We start from the raw sequence: 12,068 nt of genomic DNA, 5'->3' as shown, positions 1-12,068 counted from the left end.
GACCCGGGCCAAATCACGCGAGGCGTGCAAAAGAATTCTGAAATGCCTCAAATGTAGATTGGGAAGGTACTACCGCTACAATTCAAGGCAGCAGTGGATAAGGTCTGATCAAAACTGTGCTTTCACTTTTTCCCCCTCAGATTCAAGAGCATCAAATTTTAATCTGTCGCATCGCAGGACAGAATTTTCTTATCCAAATGAAATGTTTTGTCATTCTCCTTAAAAATGCATGCTTGGTTGAAGCAGGAGACACTTTTGTATTTCTCTTCTGTCTGAAAACCTTTCATCTGGTTGAATTCAACTCAGAAACACAGGTAGGGAAGTCTGGAGCACTGGAGTCCATTTCAGCAAGGATTTTCCAGTTACAACCAAGAACACACCTCGCATTGGTGACCGCTGGCCACGGCGTTGAAGGCATGTCCATAAAGAGACTCTCTAATCCGGGGTGCTGGGGTGGCTCAGTCGGTTAAGCGTCCAACTTCGGCTCAGGTCATGATCTTGCGGTGTGTGAGTTCTAGCCCCGCGTCCGGCTCTGTGCTGAGAGCTCAGAGCCTGCAGCCTGCTTCAGATTCTGTGTCTCCTTCTCTCTCTGCCCCTCCCCGGCTCATGCTCTGTCTCTCTCTCTCTCAAAATTAAATAAACATTAAAAAAAAAATTTTAAAAACACTCTTAAGTACAGCTCTGTCTCTTGAGAAAGCAGGTCTCGTGCAGGCAGGCATCACCTATTATGAAATTTCTTTTCCAGTTTACTAAAGATCTAGTGGGTAGTGCCCCTACTGTGTGCAAGGTGCTGGGCATACAAAGATGGGTGAAACTCAGTCTCTGCCTCCCCAATTGGGAGAGTCTCTGTCTCTCCCAATCAACATTGCACCAGCATTCTTCTCAAAGCTAGAACAAGCCATTCTAAAATTTGTATGGAACCATAAAAGACCCCGAATAGCCAAAGTAATTTTGAAGAAGAAGACCAAAGTGGGAGGCATCACAGTCCCAGACTTTAGCCTCTACTACAAAGCTGTAATCATCAAGACAGCATGGTATTGGCACAAAAACAGACACATAGACCGAAGGCATCGAATAGTGACTCCAGAATTGGATGCACAAAAGTATGGCCAACTAATCTTTGACAAAGCAGGAAAGGATATCCAATGGAAAAAAGACAGTCTCTTTAACAAATGGTGCTGGGAGAACTGGACAGCAACATGCAGAAGGATGAAACTAGACCACTTTCTCACACCATTCACAAAAATAAACTCACAATGGATAAAGGACCTGAATGTGAGACAGGAAACCATCAAAACCCTAGAGGAGAAAGCAGGAAAAAATCTCTCTGACCTCAGCCGCAGCAATTTCTTACTGGACACATCTCCAAAGGCAAGGGAATTAAAAGCAAAAATGAACTATTGGGACCTCATGAAGATAAAAAGCTTCTGCACAGCAAAGGAAACAATCAACAAGACTAAAAGGCAATCAACGGAATGGGAAAAGATTTTTGCAAATGACATATTGGACAAAGGGCTAGTATCCAAAATCTATAAAGAACTCACCAAGCTCGGCACCCAAAATCAAATAATCCAGGGAAGGATGGGCAGAAAATATGAATAGACACTTCTCTAAAGAAGACATACGGATGGCCAACAGGCACATGAGAAGATGTTCAACGTCGCTCCTCATCAGGGAAATACAAATCAAAACCACACTCAGATATCACCTCACGCCAGTCAGAGTGGCCAAAATGAACGAATCAGGGGACTATAGATGCTGGAGAGGACGTGGAGAAACGGGAACCCTCTTGCACTGTTGGTGGGAATGCAAACTGGTGCAGCCGCTCTGGAAAACAGTGTGGAGGTTCCTCAAAATATTCAAAACAGATCTACCCTATGACCCAGCAATAGCACTGCTAGGAATTTACCCAAGGGATACAGGAGTACTGATGCAGAGGGGCACTAGTACCCCAATGTTTGTAGCAGCACTCTTGACAATAGCCAAATTGTGGAAAGAGCCTAAATGTCCATCAACTGATGAATGGATAAAGAAGTTATGGTTTATATACACAATGGAATACTATGTGGCAATGAGAAAGAAGGAAATCTGGCCTTTTGTAGCAACGTGGATAGAACTGGAGAAGTGTTATGCTAAGTGAAATAAGTCATACAGAGAGAGACAGATACCATAATATGTTTTCACTCTTAGGTGGATCCTGAGACACTTAACAGAAGACCATGGGGGAGGGGAAGGAAAAAAAAGAGGTTAGAGAGGGAGGGAGCCAAAACATAAGAGACTCTTAAAACTGAGAATAAACTGAGGGTTCACGGGGGGTGGGAGGGAGGGGAAAGTGGGTGATGGGCATTGAGGAGGGCACCTGCTGGAATGAGCTCTGGGTGTTGTATGGAAACCAATTTGACAATACATTTCCTATTGAAAAAAAAAATGAACACGGTGGTTTGAGCAGACCTGGGCAGTGAGCAGGAAAAACACGTGGGAGGCATGGGTGGTGAGTTTTTAAAAAGGAAAATTCTTCAGCATTTGCTTAAGAGACGTCAGTGGACTTGGAAATGCCATCTCTCTCTTGAGTGTTACCAAAGCACGAGAGAACTGGCTCTACGAGAAGAGTACTCGAGAACGAACACATACCGTTCATCAGCCTTGGGCCAGGTTCTTAGCACGTCATGATGCCTAACACTGGCCCAGCTCTCGCCTTGGCCCAGGCGGTTCCAGGCACTTCCTACGTTTCATCACACAACTCAGCAAGGTCGGCACTTTATTTAGTCCCATTTCGCTGGTGAGGTCATCCTGTTCATTTTACAGGTTAAGGACGGGCAGCTCTAGGGGCTTGAATTTCTCCATGTCACCCATCCTCCAGTGACACTGCTGAGATTCAAATTTAAGAATATTTGGTTCCCATGAAGGCACCCGGGCGGCTCCGTCAGTTGCACGTACGACTCTTGGTTTCAGTTCCGGTCATTCTCTCACGGGTTTGTTGGATGGAGCCCCTCATGGGGCTCTGGCACTGATGGTGTGAAGCCTGCTTGGGAGTCTCTCTCTCTCCCTGTCTCTCTGCCCCCCTCTCTCTCTGTCTCAAAATAAATGAATAAAAAACAAAGAAGAAGATTCTGTTCCGACGCTTGGGTCTTCCCTTCGAAGCCACACCGTCCCAGTGCCTGTCTTCATCTGACCAGGAGGTGACTGGAGACCTTATTAACCTCTGTCCCTGTGCATAGACTAGACATGGTTCCTCTGCTATAAATGGAGCCCCCGAGGCAAAGTCCACACCTTGGGGGCTGCAAGTGAACCAGGCGAAGCAAGAGGCACCCGACCGCTCTCTCCTGTCCAACATTTAGAACATTCACCTGCCTCACGGGAGGAGGAAGCGATGGCATATCACCTCGACGTATGTACAAGATGAAATTTCCTAATTGCTCAGTTACATAACACCCTCAGTCCCTCTGGAGGCATATAATTACCCATGCTCCCACCGGGCTGGCTGCTGCGTACCAGGCATCAGTGGGCATTATTCAGCCCTAAAAAAAAATCGAGGGCCGCTGAGTCACAAAGGGAAACTGGTGGAGGCAGGTAGCAGACCCAGGTGGCAGGAGGAGACAGACTTGGTTCAGATAAACAGGACCCTGGCAGAGGACAGAGAAGTGATGCAATCCTGCTGAAAGAATCTTCTAACAAAGAGAGGCAGGGACATGTGGTGGAGAGGTAATGGACCCAGGTAACGGATTCCTGCTTCTGTCTGGTTTTCCTTATTGGTTTTATGACCTCAGATGACTTGGGACCAGACGGATAGTAATATTTTACCTGCTTGTCTCGGGCTTGTTTTCCAAGTAAAATATCCATAGCTTACCATTTTTGAAAGCTTCTTTGTGCAAACCACGGGGATAAGTATATTATAGTTATGTTCTCATACAATATTATAACAACCCCATGGAGTCGAAAAATGTTATTATGGTACCCATTTTACAGGTGGGAAAGTTGAGACTCGAAGAGTTACGTAAATTGCTGAAGGTCACATGGCCACCACGTGGCAGAATTGCGGTTTGAATACTTCTTTCCCACTCCAGACCCTGGATACCTGTAACTGCTACCATTATGGGATGTGACTATGTAATTTCAGAGCCTTCTGAAAGTTGAAAATAAGAGGGGGGGAAACTGCGTGGCTCAGTCCGTTAAGAACCTGACTTTGGCTTGAATCATGATCTCACGGTTTGTGAGTTCGAGTCCTTCATGGGGCTCTGCACAGACAGCACGGGGCTTGCATCGGGTCCTCTGTCTCCCTCTCTCTCTGCCCCTCCCCAGCTGTGCTCTCTCTCTCTCTCTCTCAAAAATAAATAAACATTAAACATTTTTTAAAAATAAGAGGGAAACATATCAGATGTCACTTGACCATGCAGACCCTCGCTATGCACAAATATACTACTACTTTATGCATAAACTTAACACGGTTAGGTTGTCAGTTTCCCAGGACAAACGGAGAACAGAATAAATTGAATCAGAATGTTAAAGGGGTGTTGGAGAAGGAGCATTGCCAGGGCACAAAATAATTCCTTAAGGTGACAGAGGAGGAAGGAACATCTTTCTTAATTTGGGATGAGGACTCTCACTTCAGAACTTGCTCTGTCTTAATTAGCTCTGAGGGCTGCTCATTTGTCACTTTCAAACCTGGGACGGGGGTGGGGAGTGGGGAGCATAGGTATGTTTCTCTGTCTGATCCTCTCCTCTGACTCCGTCTTCATAGCCCTCGAATGGGCTGCCACTTGCACGTCCGACTAAGTTCTCTGTAACTTCTAGAAGCCATCAAGACATGGAAGATATGACCCCAGCTCTGACAGATCCAGAAATACCTCACTACAGGAATTCTGGAAACGGCTAGATCTCGCCGTGTGCCTTATTGTTTTGCCATAAATCCAGCTAAAATCTAAAACCAAATCAAAGTCCCGCTGCAGGATTGAATGCCCTGGGCCGTTGTGTTGGTGCGTTAACTTCTTTCTGTCTCTCTCCAGTCTAGAGAAGTGGAAAAGGGGAGGTTCTGGAGAAAGATCAGGGTTGGACTTCTAGTTCTCCCGCCAACTAGCTGAGTAGTATGACTTTCTTCACCTGTAAACTACCAAATCCCGTTGTTGGAAGGGTTCCACGAGATAATAAAGGCACACACCAGTCACTTGATACATCGCGACTCCTCCCTCCTCCTCTTTCCTGGCCAAGTCCTTATACTCCTCCTTTCCTCCCTTGACTACATTTTCCCTTCCCCCTTATCATACATAACTTTATATGTATTTCTAGGTTCTCGGGGTTTGGGGCTGTTTCAGGGTTTCTCAGGGTTTCTTACCTCCCTGTTTCCATGGCGACTTCCCAGGGCTCTGTTTCTATTTCTGCTCTAGCCCAGAGCCTTCCTGTTTTGTTTTTCTCCTTTCCTGGTTACTTTTTTTTTTTGAAAGGCATGCAGACCACAGAAAGATGGACCGGGATCTAGGTCAGGGCAGGGGAGCCGGCAGGACCTGGAACTACCAGGGAGGGAAAATCTCCCCAGCCTTCGTGGTCTGAGTCCACGTGGAGAAGTCCTACTGGCCACAGCAGGCAAACCTCCAAGGCGGACCTGGTGTCAGACTCCCGTGCAGAATCGTTTCATGCGGCTCCAACTCTTGAAGTCCTCAGACAGCCTGACCCACACATAGCACGTCCCTCTTTGCGTCATTTGGGTTCTTCTCTCCTCTGGGAGACTGGAACCTTTGGGGCCAGGGATGGGGTTATGTACAGAGCCAGCCACAGTGCCCACCCCAGACCCCAGCGGAGCCGAGGCTCATAGGGAAATGGCATCAGAACGGTAGGCACTTGCTTTGCTTAAGACAAAGAAGTAACGAAGCACGTCCTATACTTTTGTAAGGCACAGGGCCAGCGCAGCACATGGTAATCGCCACTGATTCCTCAAGACAGCCCTATTCAGGTGTTGCTATCCTATTTTATTTTATTTCAAATATTTATATATTTTTGAGAGACAGAGAGAGAGGAAGAGGGAGAGGGAGACAGAGGATCCAAAGCGGGTTCTGAGCTGACAGCACAGAGCCTGATGTGGGGCTTGAACTCTCAAACTGTCATCAAGACCTGAGCTGAAGTCGGACACTCAACTGACAGAGCCCCCCCCTCCCCCCCACGTCCCTTTATCCTATTTGAGGCGCATAGAGGAGGTCTGGGCTCAGGGAGATAAGTCACTTGCCTGAGGCCACAAACTGCGAGTCAAAGGTGGGATTAGAACACCAGCTCAGCCGACACTCAAACCCGCCTGCTTATCTAGCACAGCACACAGCTTCTCCAGGGATGACCGTATCCAGGCAACGGAATTAGGAGGGATCCTGGTTCGCCTCAGGCAGAAATTAAAAGTTTTTTTGTTCTTTTTTTTTTTTTTAAATAACTGTGATCTCTTTGAAAGAGATTTACCTAAAAGGCATTAAAACCCCCTCGGCTTGCCAAATCATCTTTGTCGGCTTAGCTTTTCATGAGGTGGGCTTTACGAGGAATCGATTGGTTAAGAATCACAACTTCCTGCAAGCAGCTGAAGGTCATTGGCTCCAGGGAAGGGCAGAGGTCTTGTAGGCCAGTTTCATGGCAGTGGGAAATGCCAGGTAACAGAAGGGAGTCGGTGCTAAGTGTTGGATTACCTGCTGTCCGTGGTAGAACACGGCAAGGAGGAACATGGCCATCAGCAGCAGTGACGCCTCCTTGGTCCCCAGGAAATCTCTGTTGGAAGAAGAAAGGCAAGCGGTGACAGGGTTACAACCACGGAGGGGCTCCAAGGAGACTCATTAGGAAACCAGGGTTCGGAGAGGACAGGGGTAAACAGAAAGGAGCGACTATTTCCTGAGCACCCACTAGGTGAGAGGGGCTGTGGCCCCGAGGGTTTCCCCATAGGCTAACTCAGAAATCAGTTGATTCCCAAGGGTAGGAAGTCACTTCGGTCACACCCGGAGGATGAATCTAGAATCTGGCATCTCGACAATGTACTCACATCGATAAAAATATCTTCCCTTTGCAGAACACTTCCAGACTTCAAAGAGCTTTGAAACTTTGTCACAAAAATCCATGTGAAGACAAGGATCCCTTCCTTTTTCTTTAGATGTTTTTCTTTATTATTTTTTTAATTTTTTTAATTTTTAATTTTTATTTTTTTTATTTTTGAGACAGAGCATGAGCATGAGCAGGGGAGGGGCAGAGAGAAAGGAGACACAGAATCTGAAGCGGGCTCCAGGCTCTGAGCTGTGAGCCCAGAGCCTGACATGGGGCTCGAACCCACAAACTGTGAGATCATGACCTGAGCTGAAGTTGGCCGCTTAACCGACTGAGCCACCCAGGTGCCCCTAGATGTTGTTCTATTGAAGAGAGAGGGACGTGATGCTGACGATGTGGCTTTCTCTGTTCTAAGTGCTTTCACTTAGATTGTTTAGATTCTTAAGGCAGTTCTGTATGAGCTGGACACTATTTTAATCTTCCATCAATTTTTAAAATTCTTCTATCAGTTCTGTGAGTCAGGCGCTGTTATAATCCCATTTCAATTCTTCTATCTTTTAATAAAGACTTGGTTCCCTGTGCATCATCTCCTCCTGGACTGACACCCCCTTTCCTCCCCGCCTCTGCCAAACACTCCATTCAGTGCTTGTTGGGGCACAAGCTGCCCCAACAGGTGTCACTGGTCTGGTCTGTCCCAGACTTTCCAGAAGACCAAGCTGGAGGGCAGCTGAAGACGGCCAGTGGCAAGCGTGTGCTTAAGCACCGATGTGACTTTCAGTCATCCAGGGAATTCAGAAGTTCTAAGGAGTCCCTTGTTTGATTCCAAACGCTTTCTCTCTTTCATTTCAGCCCAGCACAAAGCCTTTTCCAGAACAAGCTAGGCCAGGAGGCAAAGGGTTTGGAGGAAGCAACATCAGGCTTTGAATGTGGACACTGGTGGCTTGTGGAAATAAACAGTCCCCTTGACAGGCTTCCATCGGCCAGTGAAGAAAACTCAAAATAAAAATGTTTTAGACAAATTGTTTCCAGGGACCTTGGGACTTGCTTTCCATCACCTCCTGGTTCTTCTACCAGTTTTCTCCACCTCAGGCGATGCTCCCCTCATCCACTCACCCAGGTGCTTGAGCCAAATATAAAAGCAAACCTAGGAATCAGCCCTCACTACCCCAATATCCAAATCATGTCTGCTCTTGCGCCCAAATATATCCCCAGTCCATCCACTCTCTCCATCTCTACCTCCAACACCCGAGTACAGCCACCATAACTTCCGATAGCCCCCTGGCATTCCCCCCCCACCATCTGTTCCTACATGGTTGCCTGAATATTTTGTCTCACCAAACCCAGATCATGTCACTCACTTGTTTTACTGTCTTCCAACTACAAGCACACGTGTGCTCAGGAGTAACTTAACTGATGAGGCTTAAGGACACAAGGAGCCATCAAAGAGGAGATGCAGTGTTTAGATGGAGGGATAGAGTGAACACTGATATGGCCCCATCTGGGAAGTCTCCGGCCTTCCCTTTTCTTTTCTATCCTCCCTGGAGGTGAGCAGGGTAGCATTGGGCTCAAGAAATGGAGACAAGAGCTCAGCTCCCAAGACCAGTTTCTCATCTAGCTTTATGTAAAACACCCTCCCAGCTGATACAACTCTTCATATAGAACAAGAACTCAGGAACAGAACTGTTCTTTCTCCGGGGCGGGGGTTGGGGGGGGGGCGGTTGTCCATACGGGGACCCAGGGGACCAGGACGTCTGTGGGCTGGAACAAGATTCAGATTCATGGATTCCTAGTTCTATCTGCTTTTCCTTAGAGATAATATGCTAAAAATAGATGGTACTCATTATCGTGTCTCTTCCCTACAGCCCCAGTGAAGCACATAATTATTGAGCCCCAACGTGTGCCAGGCACACGCCGGGATACGGAAAATGAAGACGGCACATTGTTTTTGCCCTCAAGACGGTCCAGTAAAGGAAAGGACCAAACAGAGAGTACGTTCATAACACAATATACTCCATTGTCAAAATACAGCCTTGTTGCCATGGGAATCCATGGGAAGTGAAAGTAACTCAGCATGGATGTTCTGGGAATTCAAGAGCTGGGTCTTACAGGATGATAAGACTTGAGGAGGAAAAGATGGGACGGGTTGTCTAGGTATGGGACATCGATCTTGTTCAGCTAGGTGGTTTAATAGCTGCGAGGCTGAGTCTGAATGGGAGACATCCTGTGTTTAACTCCAACTTTTGCTCTGACGAGCATTTCTGACATCCTTTTCTTGGTCATGTGGAAGCCTTTTGTAAGGCCTGCAATTTATCACTAACAACCTGCTTCCAAGAGAAAACACAAATGCCTCTTGAAAGCAGTGGTTGGCGAAAAATAGATGACTAGATTGAATTCAGAAGCAAAGAGAAAATGATTATGAATGGTTTCTTAGTCTTTAAGATGTATTTCAGACTGAAGAATTACAGTCTGAGTAAAGACGGCAAAATGTTCAGAGAAAGTCAGCCAGGCCAAGCAACATCCAAAAAGAACCATCATTTAAATTTAGAAGTAGGGGTGCCTGGGTGGCTCAGTCGGTTAAGCGTCTGACTTCAGCTCAGGTCACGATCTCACGGCCTGTGGGTTCAAGCTCCGCGTCGGGCTCTGTGCTGACAGCTCGGAGCCTGGAGCCCGCTTCGGATTCTGTGTCTCCCTCTCACTCTGCCCCTCTCCCACTCCCACTCTGTCTCTGTCTCTCTCTCAAAAATGAATAAACATTGAACAATTAACAAACCGTAAAGCTAGAAGGAATTTTTTGTAGTTCTTGTGATTCTTTGAAGAACTTCCAAGAGAGCCAAATGACCAACATTTGTATGAAATTATAATACTCTGCTTGGTATTGGGTGGCAGAGAAACCGAGGGCGTTTGAACTAATTCATTTATACTAATAAAATCACGGTATTAATACTATTATCTTCCTATGCTAACAGAAAGAGGCATAATTAAGTGAAAACACATGTAGAATAATGTAATTCTCCAGGGCTAGAACAGTCTTTAGAGATCATCTTATCTGATGTCTCATAAAAATGAGTATTTAGTTTGAGGGTTACTTATTACAGAGGCATTTATACTAGTTGTAGTCAATTTGGAAGCTAATGCAAATTACAAATAAGAAAATAAAGGTAGTCCTGAAGCCTACCACCCAGAGAAAACAACGGTTAATACCTTGGAGCCAACCAAATGTCGCTCCATGCAAAAACATGTTTGCAAATTTAGGACCGTATGGTTCGTACGATTTTTGTAACCTACTTTGGCACTTAGTGTATATAATGAAACTAATTCCATGTAATTACATACTTTACCACGTGAGCTGAGTGGGTCCATTCTATTTCATATTATGTGATGTAACATCCCTCGGGTGGCTCTCATTTTATAGATCTAAGGTTGAGGCCCAGGGAGAAGCTACGTGTCCAAGTTCGCACAGCTGATTTCTATTAGAGTCAAGATGCGAGGTCACATCTCAAGCACCAAGTTCAGAGCTTTAGCGATTACGTACCTGAGGCCAAAGTTTTGGTTTAGCTATGAGTTCCCATTTCCCCCTTTTGAAACTCAAAATACACCATCAGTTGGAACTGATGCTTTATTCTGTCCCCAGACTAGTGGCTGCATCGGCTACGTGCTGATTTTGTGCCACGCCTCTGATAGCACTCTACATACCTGTTGCTCGCCCTTTGTCACATCAACAATTAAGTACCATTATCCCTCTTCCAGTAAAGAAGAAACTGAGGCTCAGGTGTTAAACGATTCACTCTAGTTCACTGATCTGGTGCGTGGGGAAGCCCGGCTGTCAATCCACACCTTAGTCATGCTGTCTCAGGAGCCACTGTGCCCTCCTATATGCACTTTCTTGTACTTTCTTGCCCCTAAGCTCCTTGAAGATAGAAACAATGTCTTATTCGTCTGTGAATCTGCAGGGCCTAGAAGAGGTGGGACACAGAAGTGCTTACTGGATGGGGAACGCTTGGTTTAAGGGTGATGGTGAGCAAACATCACAAGGTTGTGGAGAGCAGACGCTTGGCTTACGGTGACTCAGTGGTACAATATGATTCCAAAGGAGCTAACGTTCCTTTCAGTCCCTCGTGTATTTAATGTTTCACCCAACAAGTCTTTAATTGGACACCCACTGCCAGATACCTCACTAAGTGCCAAAATATAAGCATGAGTAATGGTCCTTGCCCTCAAATGCTCCTACTCTAATGGAAGAGGAGGACGTGAAAAGTAATGATGGCAACACCGAGGGAGAAGTGCAATGAGAGGTTAGGCGCACAGGTTAAAAGCAAGGAACGCTCAGAGGGGGCATTACTGCCCTTGGGCTGGACCTTGAGAGGGATGGGCTGGGAATAAGGAGATGTCCGAGTCCGGCAGAAGCCCCCTGGGCGGGTAACCAGCCTGGTTTCCTATGGCTACAAGACAGGATGGGTACGCTGTGGCCCCTGAGCTATAGAAGGAAAAGCCTAGAGGAGTCACGGGGGCCAGACCAGGATGGCGGGTGGAGTCCTTGAGAAACAGGTTGAACTTTTAGCTTCGTAGAGGCAATAAGGAGCCCCTTAAGGGTTTTAAGAAGGATAATGAGTTCACCAGATGGCTCTGGTGGCCTTCAGAGGGGTGGACTGAGAGTGGAGGCCGGGAGATCAGTTAGGCGACCGCAGCAATGAGAGTAACGACCTTTCTAGAACTGTAGCGTTTGCAGCGTGGAGGGGGCAGGTGGGACACTAATTGCTAGTACTCATCAAGTGCTTGTTCTATGCCAGGCCTTGTGCCAAGTTTCCATGATCACATTTGAGCTCTCTGACCCTTCTACTCTGGACCAGTGGTTATTGCCCCCACGTTACAGATGAGAAAAGCCGGGCTGAGAGAGATGGTCACTTTTCACGAATTCCCTTGGGATCCCACAGCTGGTTGATGGCACAGCTGGGGTCTGAACCTAAGTCCTTTAACCCCGAAACTTGTACTCACGCGTGTTATGATAGAGTACTTCTCTGCAAGGGCTGCTGACGAACGGGAGTCCCCAGGGATTGATAAGATATTGG

At 46.7% G+C, this 12,068-nt stretch overlaps 1 protein-coding gene across 1 annotated transcript in view; it reads right to left on the bottom strand.

Moving 5' to 3' along the window:
* ADCY8 (adenylate cyclase 8) overlaps positions 1-12,068 on the bottom strand; it is a 126,902-nt gene that overhangs the window by 23,216 nt on the left and 91,618 nt on the right. The window contains exon 11 of the mRNA XM_049632907.1: positions 6,657-6,735. Within this exon, the coding sequence (XP_049488864.1) occupies positions 6,657-6,735 (79 nt within the window). The remainder of the gene's footprint in view (positions 1-6,656; positions 6,736-12,068) is intronic.

Source organism: Panthera uncia, chromosome F2 (genome assembly GCF_023721935.1).
Source record: "Panthera uncia isolate 11264 chromosome F2, Puncia_PCG_1.0, whole genome shotgun sequence".
NCBI lineage: Eukaryota > Metazoa > Chordata > Mammalia > Carnivora > Felidae > Panthera > Panthera uncia.
The sequence above is the reverse complement of the archived record's forward strand: the minus strand, read 5'-3'. Positions and strand labels throughout refer to the sequence as shown.